The sequence below is a fragment of the Salvelinus namaycush genome, unplaced genomic scaffold (genome assembly GCF_016432855.1).
Source record: "Salvelinus namaycush isolate Seneca unplaced genomic scaffold, SaNama_1.0 Scaffold449, whole genome shotgun sequence".
Taxonomy (NCBI): domain Eukaryota; kingdom Metazoa; phylum Chordata; class Actinopteri; order Salmoniformes; family Salmonidae; genus Salvelinus; species Salvelinus namaycush.
Window position 1 is genome coordinate 151,221 of NW_024061141.1, and position 26,168 is coordinate 177,388.

Here is a 26,168-nt window from a genome sequence, read left to right on the forward strand (position 1 = left end):
GGACGATAACCTAAAACACATCTACCAATTGGTGCCCTTCTTTGCGAGACATTGAAAACCTCCCCTAGACTTTGTGCTTGAATATGTGCTTGAAATTCACTACTCAATTGAGGGACCTAACAGATAGTTGTATGTGTGGGGTACAGAGATGGGGAAGTCATTCAAAAATCATGTTAACCACTATTATTGAACACATACATGTTCAATGCAATATATTATCTGATTTGTTCAGCACATTTTTATTCCTGAACGTTTTTAGGTTTGCCATAACAAAGTGGTTGAATACTTTTTGACTCAAGATATTTCAGCTTAGAAAAAAATAAACAAACAAAATTGCACTTTCACATTATGGGGAATTGTGTGTGAATACTTTCTGAAGGCACTGTAGATGATTACTTGAGTTATCTTGTGTTCAGCTAAAATGTGTGATTGTAATTCAAGAGCATGAACGGTGACCCGCCCACTATAATACTGTTGATGACCCAGCACCAAGACATTCACACTAAGATGGTAACAGAGATAACCTCATCTCATTGGCTCCTCGACAACTGAATGGTATGAAGAACCCAATACTAGGTGGAAGCATCAATTAATTTCTTCAGGCCTGGGAGATTTGGTTACATGTGCATCCAAAATAACCCCTTTTCCCAACCTAAAGCCGCATCTCATCTTCCAACAAACCCAGTGACCTTCCTCTTAAAGAGCTTGTCCTTTGAACTGCTCAATATTCCAGGAGGGTAGCAGGCCTCCGACAACAGTGTTGATTTAACGTGTGATGCAGAGGAAGAGGAAGAAATCAATAGGTTATGAAGGAGAGCACTGGTGAGATTGTGTGTGTGTGTGTGTGTGTGTGTGTGTGTGTGTGTGTGTGTGTGTGTGTGAGAGAGAGGTACAGTAGGGGGAGAGGTACAGTAGGGAGAGAATGATAGTAGAGAAAATAGCCCTTGGCGGTACCAGGAAACAGAGGGGAGGCAGAGATCGTAGAAATGCAAACTGCAGAACCCACCGTCTGCCGGCCATCGATTTGGCTTTAAACTCCTGACTAGCTGGGATTTCCACCGCAGCGTGCACCCTTCCTGCGCTCTTTTTCACTCCCTCTCCATCCCCACCACTTTGCCCTGCCTGGAATGGCTGCTTACAGCACCCTGGGTCAACTGATTGGCTGCTTACAGCACCCTGGGCCATCTGCTGTGTAACAGAGCTGTTTGTTGGACTGGGCCTCTACCTGCTGTCTGGATGACATCACACTGCTGACTGAGGGAAAGATGTGGCTTGTTCAGAGCACAATTCCAATGATCTTCACACCGCCTGGATTGACTATGGATAGACTGTTGGTGAGGTCAAACGCATGATTGAACCCGTTCATATATTTTGATAAGATTAGTGGAACTGCCCCAGCGGAAAGTTTTGAATGAACACTTGTGAAATAACACACACTGCAGTAAGTGAATATTATGTTGGTCCCAGTGTGACAACAGCCTCTTGTTTAGAGTGTGAGTGCTATTCACTGAGACGTTCCCAGAGGTGAATGGCTGGTTGGCTGGTGGTGCAGTCGACTGCCCTATGGTGCGCAACCAACTAGGCAGTGTAGCCTACAGGACGGGAGTTCCACACAGCAGTCCAGACCCAACCACAGATTGTATAAGAGAGGGGAACACTAGCTGCAGTCAGGGCCTCCAACACCTCCCACCTCTTCATGGAAAAACAGACAGAACATCATAACAGTAACTCATAAAGGAGTATTTTGTCTTCTCCCCAGGTCCTGAGACCGCTTTATGAAACAAGCCACAAATACCTTGCTCTAGCTTGCTTCTCTTACAACAGTGGCTTCTCTCCCTTCTTCTCAGGGCCTCCAAAATGTTGTCCATGTTCTTTTAGTAGGTGTAGGAGTTGGGGCCATTCAAAAGACACAGTGTGGAACTGAACAGATCAATAGGACTCCTTTAGTCCTTTTAGAACAGTCGCTGGGCTCCATTGAAGGCCTTCGCTCCACCAGGGCGTCTACTCTCATTGACAGTGGCATTGTGACACAGTGAGGTGCAGGTATTGAAGACGTCAATACCTTTCCACTACATCCAGAAGGCTTCGTAGGAAAGCCACAGTCTCTCCACGCTTTATAAGAATGAGATCTTAAAATGACTACAGTTTAAGATGTCACCACTCCCACCTTTCAGTCAATGAGGAAAGATTGTAAGTCAATTGAAAGGGTTGAATCAGTAACATGGGAAGCAATATGGCCTAGCTCCATTGTCGTGGCTAATTCCTCCCTATGCTGTATTCAAATCCGAGCCGGAGCTGTTGTGACCGTGAGATATGCCACATCACCGTGGTAACAGGGACTCTTCAGTGGAAGAGGCAGGAGCCTGGGCTTAATTAAACATGCATTACACAGTCCTCACCTACAAAGGGCTTTTTAATTAGCTCCAAATTTACACTGTCACTTAGCATCCGTTCGCCGCCGCCACGAGGACGGCAGACACGCTATCGGAGAACGGTATTGAGTGCTAGGTGAGATGTCGCAGGTACCGGTTGATATGGCGCTAATTGGGCTTTCGCTTTGTGTTAGCTAATGCAAGCTAGAGATATGGTACTATTGTCATTTTCACCTGGCAGAGAGAGCCGCGTCACTGGCGTGCTTGGAAGTGTTGATGTACTGATGAAGCATGTCTGGCTGCAAGGATGTACAGCTGGGTCGTCAGGTGGCTACATAACATATGGATGTACAGCTGGGTCGTCAGGTGGCTACATAACATATGGATGTACAGCTGGGTTGTCAGGTGGCTACATAACATATGGATGTACAGCTGGGTCGTCAGGTGGCTACATAACATATGGATGTACAGCTGGGTCGTCAGGTGGCTACATAACATATGGATGTACAGCTGGGTCGTCAGGTGGCTACATAACATATAGATGTACAGCTGGGTCGTCAGGTGGCTACATAACATATGGATGTACAGCTGGGTCGTCAGGTGGCTACATAACATATGGATGTACAGCTGGGTCGTCAGGTGGCTACATAACATATGGATGTACAGCTGGGTCGTCAGGTGGCTACATAACATATGGATGTACAGCTGGGTCGTCAGGTGGCTACATAACATATGGATGTACAGCTGGGTCGTCAGGTGGCTACATAACATATGGATGTACAGCTGGGTCATCAGGTGGCTACATAACATATGGATGTACAGCTGGGTCGTCAGGTGGCTACTAGAGGTCGACCGATTATTATTTTCAACGCCGATACCGATTATTGGAGGAACAAAAATAGCCGATACCGATTAAATCGGACGATTTTTTAAAATTTATTTGTAATAATGACATTTACAACAATACTGAATGAACACTTATTTGAACTTAATATAATACATCAATAAAATCAATTTAGCCTCAAATAAATAATCAAACATGTTCAATTTGGTTCAAATAATGCAAAAACAGTGTTGGAGAAGAAAGTAAAAGTGCAATGTGCCATGTAAAAAAGCTAACGTTTAAGTTCCTTGCTCAGAACATGAGAACATATGAAAGCTGGTGGTTCCTTTTAACATGAGTCTTCAATATTCCCAGGTAAGAAGTTTTAGGTTGTAGTTATTATAGGAATAATAGGACTATTTCTCTCTATACGATTTGTATTTCATATACCTTTGACTATTGGATGTTCTTATAGGCACTTTAGTATTGCCAGCCTAATCTCGGGAGTTGATAGGCTTGAAGTCATAAACAGCGCAATAGCTGCTGGCAAACGCACGAAAGTGCTGTTTGAATGAATGCTTACGAGCCTGCTGCTGCCTACCATCGCTCAGTCAGACTGCTCTATCAAATCATAGATTTAATTATAACACACAGAAATACGAGCCTTTGGTCATTAAAATGGTCGAATCCGGAAACTATCATTTCGAAAACAAAACATTTATTCTTTCAGTGAAATACGGAACCGTTCCGCATTTTATCTAACGGATGGCATCCCTAAGTCTAATAAGAAATTCATGTTAGCAGGCAATATTAACTAAATATGCAGATTTAAAAATATATACTTGTGTATTGATTTTAAAAGAAAGGCATTGATGTTTATGGTTAGGTACATTGGTGCAACGACAATGCTTACTTCGCAAATGCGCTTGTTAAATCACCACCGTTTGTCGAAGTAAGCACATCGATTATATGCAACGCAGGACACGCTAGATAAACTAGTAATATCATCAACGATGTGTAGTTAACTAGTGATTATGTTAACTTCTCTAGGATAGGGGGCAGCATTTTCACGTTTGGATGAAAAGCATACCCAAATTCAACTGCCAGCTACTCATCCCCAGAAGATAAGATATGCATATTATTAGTAGATTTGGATAGAAAACACTCTGAAGTTTCTAAAACTGTTTGAATCATGTCTGAGTATAACATAACTTATTTAGCAGGCGAAACCCCGAGGACAAACCATTCAGATCTTTTTTTTTTTTGAGGTCACTCTTTTCAATGGGTTTTCATTGGGAATCCAGATTACTAAGGGACCTTCTTGCAGTTCCTACCGCTTCCACTGGATGTCAACAGTCTTTAGAAATTGGTTGAGGTTTTTTCCTTTGTGTAATGAAGAAGTACGGCCATCTTGAACGAGGGTCACTTGAAGTGTACTGTTTGTTAGAGGGGCGTGACCAGAAAGCTAGCTACAGTTTGTTTTAATCCTGCATTGAATACAGATCATCCTGTCTTCAATTTTATCGATTATTTACGTAAAAAAATACCTAAAGTTGTATTACAAAAGTAGTTTGAAATGTTTTGGCAAAGTTTACAGGTAACCTTTGAGATATTTTGTAATCACGTTGCACAAGTTGGAACCGGTGTTTTTCTGGATCAAACGCACCAAATAAATGGACATTTGGATATATATCGACGGAATTAATCGAACAAAAGGACCATTTGTGATGTTTATGGGACATATTGGAGTGCCAACAACAGAAGCTCGTCAAAGGCATGAATTATATTTTTATTTCTGCGTTTTGTGTCGCGCCTGCAGGGTTGAAATATGCTTCTCTCTTTGTTAACTATGGTGCTATCCTCAGATAATAGCATCGTTTGCTTTCGCCGAAAAGCCTATTTGAATTCTGACATGTTGGCTGGATTCACAACCAGTGTAGCTTTAATTTGGTATCTTTCATGTGTGATTTAATGAAAGTTAGATTTTTATAGTAATTTATTTGAATTTGGCGCTCTGCATTTTCTCTGGCTTTTGACCAAGTGAGACAGTAGCGTCCCGCCTAAACTCAGATTTTTGGATATAAATATGAACTTTACCGAACAAAACAAACATGTATTGTGTAACATGAAGTCCTATGAGTGTCATCTGAAGAAGATCATCAAAGGTTAGTGATTAATTTTATCTCTATTTCTGCTTTTTGTTACTCCTCTCTTTGGCTGAAAAAAATGGCTGTGTTTTTCTGTGACTTAGCTCTGACCTAACATAATCGTTTGGTGTGCTTTCGTCATAAAACCTTTTTGAAATCGGACACTGTGGCTGGATTTACAACAAGTGTATCTTTAAAATGGTGTAAAATACTTGTATGTTTGAGGAATTTAAATTATGGGATTTCTGTTTTGAATTTGGCGCCCTGCAGTTTCACTGGCTGTTGACGAGGTGAGACGCTACCATCCCACATACCCTAGAGAGGTTAAGATTGATTGTTTTTTATAAGATAAGTTTAATGCTAGCTAGCAACTTACCTTGGCTTCTTTCTGCCCTTGCGTAACAGGTAGTCAGCCTGCCATGCATGCTCCTTGTGGAGTGCAATATAAGGCAGGTGGTTAGAGAGTTGGACTAGTAACCGGAAGATTGCAAAAACAAATCCCTGAGCTGACAAGGTAAAAATGTGTTGTTCTGCCCCTGAACAAGGCAGTTAACTTCTTGTCAATATGGGGGCGCTGTTTTCACTTTGTAGAAAATTGTGCCCAAATTAAACTGCCTCGTACTCTATTCTAGATCGTACAATATGCATATTATTATTACTATTGGATAGAAAACACTCAAGTTTCTAAAACCGTTTGAATTATATCTGTGAGTAAAACAGAACTCATTTTGCAGCAAACTTCCTGATAGGAAGTGAAAAATCTGAAATCGAGGCTCTGTTCCAGGGCCTTCCTATTCAATTGCTTGAAATCTATGGATATACATGCACTTCATACGCCTTCCACTAGATGTCAACAGGCAGTGGGAGGTGGAATGGGGTGTCTAGCTTGATCTGAGGTCGAACAAGAGCTCTTGGAATGACGTGACCACAATTTCCTTTGTCTACCAAGGCGCGGGAAGGACATCAGCATTGGCTTCTGAAAAGCGTTCGGTATAGACGGCTAATATCTCCGGCTTTGATTTTATTTGATACATGTGATAATATCATCGTAAAGTATGTTTTTTCAATATAGTTTTATCAGATTATTCAACGTTTATCGGGAGTTTGAGTTTTCCGTTCTCTGCGTTAGGTGAAGATGGACATCTTCGCGCCACTTGGCTAGCTAAGGTTGCTAATTCAACAGGAGAAGAGGACATTCTAAAACCAAACAACGATTTATTCTGGACAAAGGACTCCTTGTACAAGATTCTGATGGAAGCTCAGCAAAAGTAAGAACCATTTATGATGTTATTTCGTATTTCTGTGGAAAATGTTTAGTCCTATTTTCCTTCCTTTTTGCGGGCGCTGTCTCGCTATAACGTAAGCTGTTTGTTATGGTAAAGTTATTTTTTTTAAATCTAACACGGCGATTGCATTAAGAACTAGTGTATCTTTCATTTGCTGTCCAACATGTATTTTTAGTAAAGTTTATGATGAGTTCTTTGATTAGATTAGGTGACTGTCCAAAATATCTATGGAGATTCTGGTGAATCGATGCTACATATTCACAATGTATAACCACGGTTTGCAGCTCAAAATATGCACATTTTCGAACAAAACATAAGTGTATTGTATAACCTGATGTTATAGGACTGTCATCTGATGAAGTTGGTCAAGGTTAGTGATTAATTTTATATCTTTTGCTGTTTTTTTGCGATCGCTACCTTTACGGTGGATGAATGCGGTTGTGTGTTTGGCTATTGTGGTAAGCTAATATAATGCTATATTGTGTTTTCGCTGTAAAACACTTTTAAAAAATCGGAAATATTGGCTGGAATCACAAGATGTTTGTCTTTAATTTGCTGTACACCATGTATTTTTCATAAATGTTTTATGATGAGTATTTAGGTATTTCACGTTGCTCTCTGTAATTATTGGCTGGCTGCTTTGGTGATATTTTTGATGGTAGCTGCAATGTAAAACTATGATTTATACCTCAAATATGCACATTTTCGAAAACATAGATTTATTGTATAACATGTTATAAGACTGTCATCTGATGAAGTTGTTTCTTGGTTAGTGACTAATTATATCTCTATTTGGTCGGTTTTGTGATAGCTACCTATGCGGTAAAAAAATGGTGAAAATATGCGGTTGAGTCTTTTGCTATTGTGGTTAGCTAATAGAAATACATAGTGTTTTCGCTGTAAAACATTTTAAAAATCAGAAATGATAGCTGGATTCACAAGATGTTTATCTTTCATTTGCTGTATTGGACTTGTGATTTCATGAAAATTATATCATATGATATCCCTGTCTGATGTACAGCTGGGTCGTCAGGTGGCTACATAACATATGGATGTACAGCTGGGTCATCAGGTGGTGAGGATTTGAGTAGACTGAGGAGGAGCGTAGGCCAACAACCAAGTAAGCCACTCCGAAGGCAAGAGACTTTCACCCACACTGCAGCCGAATATTCTTTTTTTACCCCCCAATTTCGTGGTATCCAATTGGTAGTTAGTCTTGTCTCATCGCTGCAACTCCCATACGAACTCGGGAGAGGCGAAGGTCGAGAGTCATGCGTCCTTCGAAACAACCCAGCCAAGCCGTACTGCTTCTTGACACAATGCCCACTTAACCCGGAAGCCAGCCGTGCCAATGTGTCAGAGGAAACACCGTACACCTGGCGACCGTGTCAGCGTGCACTGCGCCCAGCCCGCCACAGGTGTCGCTAGTGCGCGATGGGACAAGGACATCCCTGCTGGACAAACCCTCCCCTAACCCGGACGACGCTGGGCCAATAGGGCGCCACCCCATGGGTCTCCATGGGAGAGGAACCTAGGACTATAGCCCAGGTTCCAATATCTGTCCAGGCTCCCAGCGAGCCCAGGTTCCAATATCTGTTCTCTGTCCAGGCTCCCAGCGAGCCCAGGTTCCAATATCTGTCCAGGCTCCCAGCGCGCCCAGGTTCCAATATCTGTTCTCTGTCCAGGCTCCCAGCGAGCCCAGGTTCAATATGAGAACAACACTTTGAATATGAGTTGTGACTCCAGCGCTGTGCCTCTGCATCTGAAGCTGGGAGAGGTCACACACACGTGCTGAGCTCATCTCTCTCATTTTTGATAGAGCTGTCGGTCTCTAGAAACGGAAGTGGAATATCCGGTGCTGCACTGGGCATTGGTTGGCCGGCCCGGGTCACACTGTCTAAACAGGACCAGAGGGGAATCGTAACAGTAATAACAAAACATTCATTATTAAATGGGCAGGAGTGAGTCGTTCAAGCTCAACTTTTTTTTTTATGTCTCACCCTCTCGCTTTCATTTTTTTTGAGACCAAATTTTTCTTTAGTTTGTCATAAGGTATTTCAAGGTACAGGTATAAGATTACAAATCATGTTCATTCACATATATTCATACATTCAGAATATTTGCATGACATATTTCCTCCAATCCTCCAATACTGTTGGGCTGCCACTCGAAAGAAGAAACTAAAACTAGCAGAGAAATGCAACAAAGACAAACGGCTTCAACAGTTTAGTAATGTTCTGTATGCAAGGAAAACAAACCAGACCCCCCCTCCCCAACCCACCCAACCTCCTCAGTCCCCATTCACCCGCCCGCATCCTCCCTCCACACCAGAAAACCATGTTTCCCATCCCCTCCCACCCTGCATAGCCACCCCCCCGCCACCCGACCTGAAGAAAGCATGCCTAGCACTCCCATCCATCCCCTGAGTCTCACCTTACATTTCCCCAGAGGCAGTGGGGATGACAACACATTATATTGATGGTGTGTGAATTGAACCATATTGCTATCCTGTCTGAGTAATCTAAATGTAAGAAGTACTTTTGGGTGTCAGGGAAAATGTATGGAAGTAAAAAGCACATATTTTCTTTAGGAATGTAGTGAAGTAAAAGTATAAGTTGTCAAAAATATAAATAGTAAAGTAAAGTACAGATACCCCCAAAAACTACTTAAGTAATACTTCTCTCTCCCGTCCGCCCGCTCGCCTGCCTGCTTGGCTGCGCTGCACGGTGAATGCAAACTATTGTGCAGCAGACCCAGGTGTTAGCACTCAGGGAGAAAGCAAGCTGAACCTCCCTCTTTGGCTGGGGCACAATCGGCACTGTGGTGCATTTGGAAAGAGCTTTTGGGGGTGGAGGGGTGAAGAAAACATTCCGTTTCATTTGAGAGCCCCTATCGGGGTAGTAGATGGGTGCTTTCTTTATGCAAACAGATAAGGTCTGTTGATCTGCAATGGGACGCGGGGAAACTGCGAGGACAAGCCAGCTTTAGACGGCTCTGAGCTAACAGCGGTATAAGAACAGACGTAAAATAAAAATCTATGCGAAAAAGACCCAGCCTTGGCCTGGCCTCTTTTGAATGAGTCATCCATGAAAGTGTTTGTTTTTCTCCATCTCGTAATGGAAACCCACAAGGCCCTAAGATGGAACTACTCCTGCATACCTTATTTTGATTTGCTTTTCACCAGAGCACTGCGACGACGGTGTACCGATCTTTGGATTAGCGTATCACGATAAAGCTTGCAACCTACATATACACACACATCAGAGGTTATGAATGTTCTTCTGGCAAGGTTAGGGTATGGAGGAAGGCCCTGTATCTGTCATTGGTAACTGAGTGCAGGGTAAGGACAGTGGATGCCATGGGGGAGAGAACCATGTCTGGGATGTGTAGAGACTAAACAGACAGACTGTAAAGAGTTCTCCTCAGCTCCAGTGGCAGAGAACAGCATGTCTGTCTGTTTCCTCAGCTCCAGTGGCAGAAAACAGCATGTCTGTCTGTTTCCTCAGCTCCAGTGGCAGAGAACAGCATGTCTGTCTGTTTCCTCAGCTCCAGAAGGCAGAGAACAGCATGTCTGTCTGTTTCCTCAGCTCCAGTGGCAGAAAACAGCATGTCTGTCTGTTTCCTCAGCTCCAGTGGCAGAAAACAGCATGTCTGTCTGTTTCCTCAGCTCCAGTGGCAGAAAACAGCATGTCTGTCTGTTTCCTCAGCTCCAGTGGCAGAAAACAGCATGTCTGTCTGTTTCCTCAGCTCCAGTGGCAGAAAACAGCATGTCTGTCTGTTTCCTCAGCTCCAGTGGCAGAAAACAGCATGTCTGTCTGTTTCCTCAGCTCCAGTGGCAGAAAACAGCATGTCTGTCTGTTTCCTCAGCTCCAGTGGCAGAGAACAGCATGTCTGTCTGTTTCCTCAGCTCCAGTGGCAGAGAACAGCATGTCTGTCTGTTTCCTCAGCTCCAGTGGCAGAGAACAGCATGTCTGTCTGTTTCCTCAGCTCCAGTGGCAGAGAACAGCATGTCTGTCTGTTTCCTCAGCTCCAGTGGCAGAGAACAGCATGTCTGTCTGTTTCCTCAGCTCCAGTGGCAGAGAACAGCATGTCTGTCTGTTTCCTCAGCTCCAGTGGCAGAGAACAGCATGTCTGTCTGTTTCCTCAGCTCCAGTGGCAGAGAACAGCATGTCTGTCTGTTTCCTCAGCTCCAGTGGCAGAGAACAGCATGTCTGTCTGTTTCCTCAGCTCCAGTGGCAGAGAACAGCATGTCTGTCTGTTTCCTCAGCTCCAGTGGCAGAGAACAGCATGTCTGTCTGTTTCCTCAGCTCCAGTGGCAGAGAACAGCATGTCTGTCTGTTTCCTCAGCTCCAGTGGCAGAGAACAGCATGTCTGTCTGTTTCCTCAGCTCCAGTGGCAGAGAACAGCATGTCTGTCTGTTTCCTCAGCTCCAGTGGCAGAGAACAGCATGTCTGTCTGTTTCCTCAGCTCCAGTGGCAGAGAACAGCATGTCTGTCTGTTTCCTCAGCTCCAGTGGCAGAGAACAGCATGTCTGTCTGTTTCCTCAGCTCCAGTGGCAGAGAACAGCATGTCTGTCTGTTTCCTCAGCTCCAGTGGCAGAGAACAGCATGTCTGTCTGTTTCCTCAGCTCCAGTGGCAGAGAACAGCATGTCTGTCTGTTTCCTCAGCTCCAGTGGCAGAGAACAGCATGTCTGTCTGTTTCCTCAGCTCCAGTGGCAGAGAACAGCATGTCTGTCTGTTTCCTCAGCTCCAGTGGCAGAGAACAGCATGTCTGTCTGTTTCCTCAGCTCCAGTGGCAGAGAACAGCATGTCTGTCTGTTTCCTCAGCTCCAGTGGCAGAGAACAGCATGTCTGTCTGTTTCCTCAGCTCCAGTGGCAGAGAACAGCATGTCTGTCTGTTTCCTCAGCTCCAGTGGCAGAGAACAGCATGTCTGTCTGTTTCCTCAGCTCCAGTGGCAGAGAACAGCATGTCTGTCTGTTTCCTCAGCTCCAGTGGCAGAGAACAGCATGTCTGTCTGTTTCCTCAGCTCCAGTGGCAGAGAACAGCATGTCTGTCTGTTTCCTCAGCTCCAGTGGCAGAGAACAGCATGTCTGTCTGTTTCCTCAGCTCCAGTGGCAGAGAACAGCATGTCTGTCTGTTTCCTCAGCTCCAGTGGCAGAGAACAGCATCGCTGTCTGTTTCCTCAGCTCCAGTGGCAGAGAACAGCATGTATGTCTGTTTCCTCAGCTCCAGTGGCAGAGAACAGCATCTCTGTCTGTTTCCTCAGCTCCAGTGGCAGAAAACAGCATGTCTGTCTGTTTCCTCAGCTCCAGTGACAGAGAACAACATGTCTGTCTGTTTCCTCAGCTCCAGAAGGCAGAGAACAGCATGTCTGTCTGTTTTCCCAACTAACATGGCAGTGATGTCACTCCAAGTCTTCATTTATCATTCTAGCAGCAGCAAGAAACAGCCAATCCGATAACAGATACAGCCATGGAACTCTGAAAGTCTGGTAAGAATCAAGAATGTGGCTGATTGGTACTGGCCAACTGTAATAGAAACATAAGTGACTGTAAACTTTAAATCAGGGACCAAGTTCATTCAAAGCGTGTAAAATGCTAAAAATTGTTGCTAAACCGTCAATGACCTCCAATGTGTTTCATTCTGACAGTATTAATAGGACGTACAATAACATCAGCATTTATGAGTCTCTTCTCCGAGCCAAAGGACTCGAGGTGAGGGAGCCATTTTGTTTTGTGTTCCGATGACACATGATTTGTGCCTGCCCACCAACACCGCAGCAGAGCGTGACGCCACGACGGCATTTCCACGCACGCTCATTTAATAAGAGGGTTATAAATCTGGCGTGCAGAAACGGCAAGCTAGCAAAAGGCGGGGACTCGCCGTTAATCTTGTTAATACTGACGCTGCACAAAAGAACTACCAAAAATCACAGCCCATTAACATTGATAGGCGGCGTCTGACGGGCCCTCTCCCAGACGCCGAGGAAAACTGTTGCCTAACGTCTATATATTTCTACGCTGTGGCAATTTTCAGGGCCTCTTAAAAAATCATTTTTTAATAGCGCCGGCAGGGAGAGTGTAGCGATTAACCTAAAATTGGATCGAGAACGGAGGTCTTGCAAACTAGAAATCAATCAGAGGTTGGGGAGGGCGGAGTGAGCAATAGTGCTGTAATCAGTGTACAATGAGGCTGGGCGAACTTCTAACTGGCATAAAGCAGTAGGCAACCCAGCGGCCGCCCATAACAAGCAGATGGAAATGATCATGTCTGTCTGAGCAGCTACAGTACATCTACACCAAGCCTATTCACGCATCTATTGGGGATTACTACAAGTACAGGTCATCAGGTGAACTTCCTCAGGGCTGTGTTGGCTACAGTGTGCCACTAACTTTGAGGAAAGGCGAGGAGGTCATTTCCTCTACTCTGATAGAGCAGTAACAATGCTCATAAAATGAGAATGTCAAGGACGCAGCTACAGTGATGGGAAAAGCTTACGTGGGGAATGCATGGAGGATACAGACGACCGTATATAATAAACAGGTACAGTGTGAGCTGGGAGAGTTCAGTGGCACAGAAGCCCCGAGGTCCTATTGCCGCCCCCGCCGGTAACGCCACACTCCAGTGCGGGAAGTAGGACTTCCCAAAGCCAAAGAGGGTAGAAAGTAATCCCATTACAGTCCCACAGCAAAACACATTTCCCCCGCTGAACACCATTCATACATAAGTAAATATCATAAACCCAATCATATTGAAATGAGGGAGAAGAGACCGCTCTGAGAGGCTTGAGGCGTGATTTACATGCAGTCAACTCCGTAGCTTGCCAGTCATGCATTATTCATCCAGGTTATTGACTGCCGGGGATTCTATTAGGTGATAGCAGGATATTTGCCAGAACAAAAGCTGACGGTTGCTTTCATGATCGTTGGCCTTGCGCGTACAGAGCTGATTGACGGGCAAATTCAAAGAGTCGCTACAAGCCTGGGTATTTTGTAGGAGATTCAAGACGGGGTGAGGAGAACAATTTATATTCAACACCTAACTTGCAACATACCATCATGCTAGTGCTTAAACCAGATAAACGGAAAATCTTATGTCTTTGGCTATAGGTATTTTTTACAACGCTTCAGTGTGTGTGGGTCAGAGAATTAGGAACGAGTCTTCTTCACTTGTAAAGGAAAGGGGGATACCTAGTCAGTTGTACAACTGAATGAAGTCAACTGAAATGTGTCTTCCTCATTTAAGCCAATCCCTCTGAATCAGAGGTGTGGGGGGCTGTCTTAATCGACATCCACGTCATCGGTACCCGGGGAACAGTGGTTATATTTACCCTTTAATTAACTAGGCAAGTCAGTTAATTAAGAACAACATCTTATTTACAATGACGGCCTAGCGGGGAAGAGTAGGTTAAAACCTGTTATGGCTGCAAGGGCCAGTATTGAGTAGCCTGATAAAATGTGTCCATTTCAAACGGCGTCGTACTCAATTCTTGCTCGTACAATATGCATATTATTATTACTATTGGATAGAAAACTCTAGTTTCTAAAACCGTTTGAATTATTTCTCTGAGTGAAACAGAACTCATTCTGCAGCACTTTTCCTGACCCGGAAGTTCAAAGTCTGAAATCGATGCTCTGTTCAACTTCATGCCTATACATGGGCAATGAACGTAAGAGTCTACGTACACTTCATACACCTTCCTCTGGGTGTCAAGAAGGCTGTGCGAGAAGAAAGGAGGTGATTATCTCGATCTGGGATGGAATAAATCCTCTTGGAATGACGTGTACCCAATTTCCGGTACTCTGAAGAACGCAATTTGGACAGTGGGGTTGCCTTTTGTTTTGCTGACGTTATAGGCGAATATTATTTCCGGCTTTGATTTTATTTGATACATGTCACCATATCATCGTAACGTATGTTTTTTCAATATAGTTTCATCAGATTATTGAAATTTTTTCGGGAGTTTTGCCGTGTTCCGTTCTCTTCCGTTCTGTTTACATGGAGAGATCCGTGCAACCCGGCTAGCGCGCTTGCTAAATGGAGAGAGAAAGTTGCCATTCTGAATCCAAACAACGACTCATCTGGACAAAGGACACCTTGTTCAACATTCTGATGAAAGATCAGCAAAAGTAAGACCCAATTTATGATGTTACTTCATATATCTGTCGTAGTCGCCGGCGCCCAAGTGTTTCTATTGTGCTAAGCTAAGCTAATATAACACTACATTTTGTTTTCGCTGTAAAACACTTAATAAATCAGAAATATTGTCTGGCATCACAAGATGCCTGTCTTTCATTTACTGTACACTATGTATTTTTCAGAAATGTTTTATGATGAGTAATTAGGTATTTGACGTTGGTGTCTGTAAATATTATGGCTGCTTTCGGTGCAATTTCTGTAGCTGCAATGTAAACTATGATTTATACCTGAAATATGCACATTTTTTTAAAAAAAACATATGCTATACAATAAATGTTATCAGACTGTCATCTGATGAGGTTGTTTCTTGGTTAGTGGCTATTTATATCTTTATTTGGCCGAATTTGTGATAGCTACTGATGTAGTAAAAAACTGATGGAGTAATAAAAGTGGAGTCTTTTGCTAACGTGGTTAGCTAATAGATTTACATATTTTGTCTTCCCTGTAAAACATTTTAAAAATCGGACATGTTGGCTGGATTCACGAGATGTGTACCTTTCATATGCTGTATTGGACTTGTTAATGTGTGAAAGTTAAATATTTAAAATATATATTTTGAATTTCGCGCCCTGCACTTGGAAGTGGCTGTTGTCATAAGTGTACCGGTGTCGGGCTTGCAGCCCAAACAGGTTAACTACCTTGTTCAGTGACAGAACGACAGATTTTTACCTTGTCAGCTTGGGGATTCGATCCAGCAACCTTTTGGTTATTGGCCCAACGCTCCTACCCGCTAGGCTATCTCCCACCCATAGCGTCTTTTAAAAGGGTCCCCTTTCATGACTTCCTCATCCCACTGCCCTACACTAGCAGATCCACACCACCAGGGGGCTACATAGGGACACAGCCTTGCTGATGCTACTGATTTGGCCACAGAGCTAGAATGTACAGGCCACCATAGCAGAAGTAAAAGGCTGAGCATTGAGCATCATCTTTTTGCCTTTATACATTATCAGGGTAGAGACACCATGTTGTATGGTATGACCAGCTCTTGCAACAGCTACACGTTGCAAAACGTCTAACAGAGGAAATACAGAGCTGACTGCAGCAGTAATTATTATTATTGCACATTTTTTCTGCCTCCATCCAAACCATGGCCGGCAGTTTTTACAAACGTCCTTTTTTAAACCACTCAGACAGCGCTGGCACTAACACACTGCCAGACAATGCCAGCCGGTGTTCATACACAGACATGGCTCTTACTCAACTTCCCATTCTCCTACATTTCATTTAAATCGCTGCATTCATGCCTTCACCATGTTTCATCCTACATCAAAAGGGGGAGATGAGAGGTTATTCTATATGGTCTTTTATATGTTTACTAGCAATATCAATAGGGCCAACCTCATCCTATACTGTAGACCATTGCTGACCAACCCTCTTCCTGGAGATCTACTGTCCCTGTAGGTTTTCAGTCCAACCCTAATTTAGCTAGTTAAGGTCTTGTTGAGCAGTTAATTAGTAGACTCAGGTGAATTAAATTAGGGTTGGACTGAAAACCTACAGGACAGTAGATCTCCAGGAAGAGGGTTGGACTGAAAACACACAGGACGGTAGATCTCCAGGAAGAGGGTTGGACTGAAAACCCACAGGACGGTAGAGCTCCAGGAAGAGGGCTGGGTAGCCCTGCTGTAGACTATAGACCAGGGATGGGCAACTATGATTTGGGGGGGGGGGGGGTTGTCACAAAACATCTGAACTCATCATGAGGGGCCGCAGTGGTTTGGGTCTACGGACCCACATGTGCGCACCCCCCCCCCCCTAAAATTGAGATCAAAACATTTTGGCTACCCCCCTCTTGACAGCAGAGATAAAAACATATAGATATTGTTTAAGAGTATTTTTTTGCAATTCTACACATTTTGCAATTCTTTAACTCATTTAATGCAATTCTACCCATTTTTCCATAAGGTGGAGAGAAATGTTAAGATATATTTTTTTTTTTGCATTTTCCAATTAAAACAAAAATGGAAAGATATTAGACAATATAACAAAGTGACAATAACCTTACAAGACAACAGACGTGTGTACATAAATGTTTTTTTGTTTTTTTAATACACACACACACACAATAAAAGAAAGTCAAAATCCCAAAATAATGAGACATTGGATCATATGGTCACCTGCCGTAAGCTACATGTTATACATTAAGTGTGAAACATTACGCCAGGGTTACATAGAGATGCAATCAATATGCTGTGAGATTCTCCATATAGTCAATAAAAGGATGCCAAATTCTGTAAAATGTCTAACTTATTCCTCAAGCAGTAAGTGATTTTCTCCAGTGGGATACAACTATTAACTTCTGATAGCCACATTGCAACTGGCAGGGAGGAATCAGATTTCCATTTCTAGGCAATACATTTCTTGGCAATCGCAAGCAATATTTCTGTTAGCTTTATAGTTTGGCTTTGCCTAAGATTGGAGTTAGTAAAGTTACCCAGCAGACAGACCTCCGGGTTTAAAGGGAATGCAACCCCATGAATTGAGAATATTGCATCTCAAACCCCCTGCCAGAAACCGTGTAGTTTTGAACACTGCCAAGTGGAATGGAGGAATGTTCCTTCATCTGAGCCACATCTAAAACATAGGGAAGAGATATCAGGGTTGAACTTGTGCAATCTAGACGGGGTGATATTGAGCTGATGGAGGAAATTAACTTGGATAACTGTTTAGAATTTTAATATGATATCTGAGTGAGACTGACTAACAAAATCAATGGGGGAGCCACGGCCGTTAATTTGACCATGATTACTAAGTTTAGATGGGTAAATGATTCTAGCAGCCATCTATCAAAAGAATGTCAGCTGACATGAGCTAAAGGAGTGACTATCAGTGACCGACATAAGAGAAAAACTGCTGATGCACAACCAAATTTAAAAATTGCACCTTGAGTATAAAATTAAAAAGCCTTCAAAAGGGGGTTGCCCATTCCTGCTGCAGACAATTGTTTGATTGGTCGATGGCATGACAATGAATGAATGTCAGAAGAGTTGGCTATGCAGATAGAATATGGAACTACGACGTCTGTCCTGAGAGACTTATAACGAGAGTAGGGCTTCTGAACCTCAGTCACACTAACGACTACTACCAATGTGTTGAACAGTCACTGTTGAGTAGAATGAATCTCCAGATCTCTCTAAGAAACAGACTAGCCAGAGGAGTTCCTGTAGAGGCGACCCTGTAGAGAAACTGTAGACCCCTCTCCCTCCAACTCTCCATCTTAAAACATATTCTCTCTGACTCATCCTATCAACAGGGTATTTTACCATGCCAGAGATGCTACCGCAGCGAGACATCAACCACCTTCGAGTGTCAGCGCCAGAGCTTTAACATAAATCAACTTTGTCCTCTTACCGAGTCATCGCCATCTCTACACATCTCCATAAACTTCCTGTCGTGGGAGATACGGGATTCAGTCTACTTCAACAGCTCTGATTGCGATACGGTTCCATACAGTCAACCAATTATGAGGCTCCGTACGGATTCCCTCCTCTTTTCCTCCCTCCGTTCCAATTATTACAAAGTGACAGTGCTTCTCTTCCTCTGAAGTCTGCCTGGGAGGGAAGGGACACGCTGAAGGAGAAACAAGATCAGATCTCCACTCTGCCAGCGGTTGCTTAATTGTCAATCCTGTGTTACAATGTTAGAATGGCCTAACTTAATGTATTCATCACACGGCTGTGCGTGTTCCTGGGTAAAGTGGCCTGGGTAAGAAGGGAGGACCTCCCATTTGTTCAGCACACGCTCTAATTAACAATGTAAGCACCCCCTCAACCCTCCCATCCCAGAGTACCACAGGGATATTTGGAATGTGGGCAATGAAGAACATATATTGTAATGAATATTTAACTTAATAACTCTCCTATTATCAGTCTGCCACACTCAGCTGTGGTTTTCAAAAATGACACACTGCATCCAAGACCAATATACCAAGATAGTGAGATAGTCAACTCTACCGGGACTGAGACAGAAGCTGATATGAAAGTGTCTGACACTATGTTGAAGATGTTCTCTTGTTAGAAGGAGACAATGTCCTTGTCAAGCTGAACTTCAGAAGAGATGTGTTAAATGTGCGAGACAATGTGCGAGACAACGCCCTCATCTCTCGTCTCTGTTTCTTAGCCTGTCCCCTTCACTTACATACTTATTACCGGAAGGGACAAACTGAAAACACGGCTGTGTGGTAACCAGGTAAAACCCACACAAACCAAGGCAGGAACTTTGGAATTGACCAGAACTCGACCCTGTGTGTGTCAGTGTGCATGAGTGTGTAGAGTCCTGTGTGTGTGTATAGAGACCGAGCAAAAATGAAAATGAATACAAGGGTCAACTCAGATAGCCCGTGTAGCCACTCTGTTAGCTATTCTGTCCACACAGCTCTCCCAGGGGTTGGCTTGAGCCACAGCTCTCCCAGGGGATTGGCTTGAGCCACAGCTCTCCCAGGGGCCTGGCTTGAGCCACAGCTCTCCCAGGGGATTGGCTTGAGCCACAGCTCTCCCAGGGGTTTGGCTTGAGCCACAGCTCTCCCAGGGGATTGGCTTGAGCCACAGCTCTCCCAGGGGATTGGCTTGAGCCACAGCTCTCCCAGGGGCCTGGCTTGAGCCACAGCTCTCCCAGGGGCCTGGCTTGAGCCACAGCTCTCCCAGGGGAGGGCTAAGAGTGTGACACTCACCCGGGGTTTTAATTTGTGAACTCCCTGACACGGCTGGCAGCCCCGTCCTTGTTGTCTCCCTGCTGAAGTGGCAGTCAGACACTCAGGCTCAGTGGCGTTAACACCTCGGGGAACAGGCGCCAGCTCTTTAAGTGTTTGCACTTTGGGCACAAGGCACAAAGGAAGCTGGTACTGCTATAGGAGTGTGACTAGGAACGTCTGAGGGCTAGAGGAACACAGTCACACTACCTTACGGACATGTTTAATGACTGATTCAAACACTACAAATGAACACACAACTTGATTTCTGTGCTAATATGGATGGATATAACAAAGTAACTTATGGCAATGAGGAGATGAAAAAAGTATTTCCAGTTGGACAGCCATTTGAGGTCATTTACAGCCATTTGAGCTGTTTGATTTATACTGTTGAGCTGTAAGAAATGGGTTCAAGAAATACACATTTAAAATTCCCTCTAAAAATAGGGCTTTCGGGTCCAACTCACCTCTCCTCGACAAGCTTGTCTCCCACCATCCATCGGACGTAGGGCGCTGGGTAACCCGTCACCACACACGGCAGCAGCAAACTGGCCCCCACCACTTTGGTCACAGGAAGTGGCTCTACCAGGAACTCCAGTTCTCTCTCCTCTCCGGTTTCTGTCCAAATAAAGAGCAGGGTCGACCTCTTGTTAACGTGTGTCATCATTCCTCACTTCAAAAGACTCCCATCCTGAGATCTGATCAGTAAAATGACCAACACCTCTGATGACCACTCAGGAGGTCGCCCAACTGGCTGAACTGCTTTGCCCAAAGTTAACCCCTTGAGATGGCGAAAAGACAGTGACCCTGAAGGTGTGATTAACCTCTTAATTATTTTAAGACCTTTTCAGGCTTGGGGGGTCAATTTCAGTCGATTCAAGAAATTAGTTGAAATTCCCTTCAAAGAATTGAAAACAATTGCATTAATTTTCGATGAGGATTTTTGAAGTTACCTCAATTAAAACGGAACGGACCCCCAAACTGCCCCCCCCCCCCCATTGTTCTCTCAGTCAACTGTTTCAGTCCATGTATGGTACCACCAAAGAACTCCTGAAAGGCCTTGTTGCTTCTATGATGCAAAACATCTTGTGTGTATGTGTGCTTGTGGTAGTGTGTTTTGAATACACTCTCAGCCTCGGCCACACATACTGAGAGACATAGAAAAATACACCAGCTGGGACGCGTTGAAGTCTGATTTACCACCTCTAATATCTTCTCTGCGCTGCCTGACAGACCCCAGCCCTGAACAACTCCACTAAATAAAAGTTCTGGCGGTTGAAGCTGTGACACAATGGAATTCAGCCCCCTTTGAGTAGAGATTGAGTTACAGTTCCCTCTCTGATAAGCCCACTGGGGGCTCTCTCTCCGTGTGTGCGTGCGTCTCTCAATTCAAAGGGCTGGAATAAACAAAAGTGGAATAAACAAAAAATTAACCGTAAACATTACACTCACAGAAGTTCCAAAAGAATAAAGACATTACAAATGTCATATGTATATATACAGTGTTGTAACGATGTACAAATGGTTAAAGTACAAAAGGGAAAATAAATAAGGGTTGTATTTACAACAGTGTTTGTTCTTCACTGGTTGACCTTTTGTGCTCCCGAGTGGCGCAGTGGTCTAAGATACTGCATCGCAATGCAATAGGCGTCACTGCAGTACCTGGTTCAAATCCAGGCTGCATCACATCCAGCCGTGATTGGAAGTCCCATAGGGTGGAGCACAATTGGCCCAACGTCATCCGGGTTTTGCTGGGGTAGGCCGTCATTGTAAATAAGAATTTGTTCTTAACTGACTTGCCTAGTTAAATAAAGGTTAAATAAAAACATTTAATAAAAATCTTGTGTCAACAGGTCACAAATCTTGCTGCTGTGATGGCACACTGTGGTATTTCACCCGGGAGGATATGGGAGGATATCAAAATCGGGTTTGTTTTCAAATTCTTTGTGAATCTGTGTAATCTGAGGGAAATATGTGTCTCTAATATGGTCATACATTGGGCAGGAGGTTAGGAAGTGGAGCTCAGTTTCCACCTCATTTTGTAAGGCAGTGAGCACATAGCCAGGTCTGCCTACGGCGGCCTTTCTCAATAGCAAGGCTATGCTCACTGAGTCTGTACATAGTCAAAGCTTTCCTTATTACGTTTGGGTCAGTCACAGTGGTCATGTATTCTGCCACTGTGTACTCTCTGTTTAGGGCCAAATAGCATTCTAGTTTGCCCTGCTTTTTTGTTACTTCTTTCCAATGTGTCAAGTAATTACCTTTTTGTTTTCTCATGATTTGGTTGGGTCTAATTGTGTTGCTGTCCTGGGGCTCTGTGGGGTGTGTTTGTGAACAGAGCCCCAGGACCAGCTTGTAGGTGATGGCTTTGTTATGGAAGGTTTGGGAATCGCTTCCTTTTAGGTGGTTGTAGAATTCAACGTCTCTTTTCTGGATTTTGATAATTAGCGGGTATCGGCCTAATTCTGCTCTGCATGCATTATTTAGTGTTCTACGTTGTACACAGAGGATAGTCTCTCTCTCCATGAGGCCGGGTCGGGAGGAGTGGTACACCATGTACAAGTCTCTCAGTGTGTTCAACTGGCAGTAATGTCTGACCACGAGGGGTCTGCTCCGAGTATCGGCCAATAGTAGTCTACAGCCATAGCAGCGGGAAGTAGTTTCGGCGTGGGGGGGTGCTGCGAGCTGAAGATGTCTATAATCGGGGCGCTAATACAGGACTAGTAAAGGTCCACTGCACTAATTCTGTGATATTTTTTTGTTTGTTGAAAAAACTAAATGTATTTGAGTGTTTACCAGCATTTGTAACTTGAGTCTGATAACAGTTAATATGATAATACTTGTGGAATATAAAAATACTTGCTTGATACGTTTTCCAGTTTCTTGAAATACTTTGCGAATCCAACTTATTTCTATGTGAAAACTGAAACGGTCGATTCCTTCCTTTTCCATGTTAGTAGACGCTCTTATCCACAGCAACTAACAGTAGTGAGCACATACATTTTTATACTTTTTGGTACTGGTCCCCTGTGGGAATCCAACCCACAACCATAGCATTGCAAGCACCATGCCCTGCCAGATGAGCCACATCACATCTCATCACAAACCACCTGATGTCTCAAAGTACTCAATTACTGTAGTGTACATTGTTTTTCTTCATGGTGATAGAAAGTCTACAGGTACAAACCTAGATGACCTGCCTATATACAACACAGTAATGTACATTAAGTGGTTTGTAAGGATGGTAAATTAATACTGCACAAAAAGTGGTTATTTTCCATGTTATTTGATCAAGAAAAATATCTAATTTGATGTGGATGTTTTGTGTCTTTGCCCAGAACTTTGAACCTTTTGATGTAAACGTTTGAGGACAGGGTTTTGTTCTTTCTGGCTTCCATTAGAATGACAACAGCAAAGAAAGGAACAGGGCAACAACTCTTACAATTCCAACGATTGAATGCTGTAAATACTGTTATTAATTCTAAACTGGGTGGTTAGAACTCTGAACACTGATTGGCTGAAAGCCGTGGTATATCAGATCGTATACAATGATTTTTTTTAACTTTGGTAACCAGTTTATAATAGCAATAAGGCACCTTGGGGGTTTGTGGTATATGGCCAATATACCATGGCTAATGGCTGTATCCAGGCACTCCACGTTGCGTCTTGCATAAGAACAGCCCTTAGCCGTGGAATATTGGCCACATACCACATCCCCTCAGGCCTTATTGCTTAATTATACAACTACTGTACCTTTTCTTTCCTCTGCCAAAGCAGAGATGCTGAAGAAAGGTTATTGCACGCACTACAGACGTCTAGATCGGTCCTTGTTATATTGTATCTATAGTATTACCTGGCATTATGTAGAGCTATATAGTATCTATAGTATTACCTGGCAGTATTGTGAGCTGGGCCTCTTCACTGGTCTTGGCGGGCCCAGCGTTCTCCACCATGCAGCGGTAGAGCCCAGCGTCGGCCTCCGAAGCGTTGCTCACCACCAGGGCTCCGTTGGGTAGCTGCACCAGCCTAGAGCTCAGCTCCAGGGGCTCACGCTCACGCTCCCACCGGGCTAAAGGTACCAGGTCTGGGTTGACGTCGCACGCCAGAACCTGGCTGTCTCCCAGGCGTATGCTGGCTGCTGCCGGCTGGCTGGAGAACCGGGGCATACCTGGGGAGGAAGAGGGAGGAAGGTTGGTGTTAAAAGTTCATGTTTTTCATTTCTGTTCTGCTGTTGCTTTGATGACACATAAGCATGTTTGAGTTGAGAGGAGAGCAAAAGAGGAGAGCGAGAGAGGAGAGCACGAGGAGACAGATCAAAAGAGGCTTGAGTCCTGCCAGTATGCTACTGCCTACAGCTACACAGCTGTACAACCAGTTTCATGTGTTTCATCAGGAAATATGCCTACGTATCTGTTTACGAGTGGGCCTGATCTCAAATCGGACCTTGTGATTTGCAATTATTACCTAACAGTGGGACAGAAATCAATTTTTCAAAATCCGATCCATTCCTAATCCATCTGTAAGAGGTAATAACCCCAGCCTGAACTACTCCTGGCTGTGATCCACGTTGGTGTAAAGTAATGCGTCTATCATCCTTGACAGAACGCTCCAGAACCCAGGGAGGCTAATTTGCTGTAGTGAGAAAAGATTTCGCAACACTAATTAAAAAGCTGAATCCACAGGCTGTTTGTGTTCCTCCCTACTTTCATCTGTGATAATTATTTCCCGCGTTTAAAGCCATTGATCTGAAACCTCGGTCTATGCCGAGCGGCGTATGTCGGGAAACGACAAGGCGACAACATTTCATTTTGAAAGAAAGCCTGACCGAAATGGAAACACGGTGCAAGTATACTATAATATAGAAGTTAGACGATCTGGTCTTTAAAAACATTGGGCCACTTCTCTCTCTCACACACACACACAAAATGGGGGAAGAATTCAATGTGAGGCCTGTTAATGTGATGGTGGTCTGTGTGAATGTTTTGGTTGGCCGGGCTGTTTCCCTGGCGATGCGGAGTCAGTGGTTGTTGTTTGTTCTGGCTCGGTTGAAGCTGTGTGTCCGCAGACAGGAAGAAGTGTTGAAGCTGTGTGTGTGCGTAACGTGTGTGTGTGCGCGTGTGTGTCACTACAGGCTTTGGGCTCCCCTCTCAGGGGGTTGGGGTGAGGGAGGTGAGAGAGTGACAGCTCTGGAATATATCCCACTTCAGAGAAGGCTGAGAGCTGAGACCCCCGTCCACCGCTGAGACCCCGTCTCCACTCAGCACCACATCTCTTCTAACTGTTGGTGTGTGGGAGATGCAGCAGCAACAAACACCTCCATAGTGGTGTCGTCATACACACAACAGCCTGGTTTCTATGCTCTCTGTAATACTGTATAAGACAGACAAAGTCAAACACTGCAGATTTCTCCACTACACATTCACTCTCACAGAAAAAGTTCACATAAAACCTCAAAGGCCTCTGAGTTGATGTGGTTGCAGTGACAGAGAATCCGTCCTATATGTCTGCCTCTCAGGTAGATTCTGATCTGTAAATGCAGCACTGTGTTAGGTACAGGACATGATACATCAAAGACAACCTTGAAAACAATGCCCGAAAGGTGATCTGCCTCCAGATGTGGGATGCATATAGCCTGGCATATACATGGCCGCCCCAGGCCTCACAGCTGCCTGAGGACCCCAGGGACGTCATTAAATAGCTATGTTGGAAAATAGGGAGGAAACTGGGGTTAGTTAGGACTGAACGTCAACAGAGGGAGGGAAAGAACAGAACCTGTACTATATTGTCCATTTAATGGAAACGAAAGGAGACACTATCACAATACCCAACCTCACACACAGGTGGGAGTGTACCTTCTCTACCAGCCTGGCTGGTTGGATGACTGGCTGGCTGCCTGGATGACCAGTGCCCTGAGCACCTTCTCCATGCTCTTCACTTTGTATTTAGGCCCTGGAGCTACAGTGATGGCCTCCCTTTCCTGTTGCCACAGTGATGGCCTCCCTTTCCTGTTGCCACAGTGATGGCCTCCCTTTCCTGTTGCCACAGTGATGGCCTCCCTTTCCTGTTGCCACAGTGATGGCCTCCCTTTCCTGTTGCCACAGTGATGGCCTCCCTTTCCTGTTGCCACAGTGATGGCCTCCCTTTCCTGTTGCCACAGTGATGGCCTCCCTTTCCTGTTGCCACAGTGATGGCCTCCCTTTCCTGTTGCCACAGTGATGGCCTCCCTTTCCTGTTGCCACAGTGATGGCCTCCCTTTCCTGTTGCCACATCAGATCTACAGTGGACCGGAGGTGAGTTCATCAATTTGTGGTAGTGTGTGTGTGTGTGTGTGTGTGTGTGTGTGTGTGTGTGTGTGTGTGTGTGTGTGTGTGTGTGTGTGTGAGATAGAAGGGAGATTCTAAAGCTAACACTAAATTAATCCCAATTCTCCCATTTAATCGACAGGGTGGCTCCTCATTTTCCAGCCGCCTGCCAGGCGGTATCTATCACGAGGCGCTGCTGCGCCGACGATCTTTACTCTTATTAACACTGAGTGATGAGATAGGCCCATATCAACTCAGAGCAATAGAGAGTTTTAAGTGTTTGATATGCAGTGCAAATGCAGGGCAGCTTCCCCGTTATCGTCGGTCTGTAGGACTATCTGGTGTACA

General features: G+C 44.3%; 1 protein-coding gene across 1 annotated transcript in view; it reads right to left on the bottom strand.

Annotated features, from left to right (window-relative positions):
* The window catches only part of neo1a (neogenin 1a), a 109,006-nt gene extending 83,562 nt beyond the window's left edge, over positions 1-25,444 (bottom strand). Inside the window, exons 1-3 of the mRNA XM_038986297.1 lie at positions 25,384-25,444; positions 23,411-23,686; positions 19,986-20,136 (exon numbers count right to left, since the gene is read on the bottom strand). Coding sequence (XP_038842225.1) covers positions 19,986-20,136; positions 23,411-23,686; positions 25,384-25,444 — 488 coding nt within the window. The remainder of the gene's footprint in view (positions 1-19,985; positions 20,137-23,410; positions 23,687-25,383) is intronic.
* Positions 25,445-26,168: the final 724 nt, after the last annotated feature.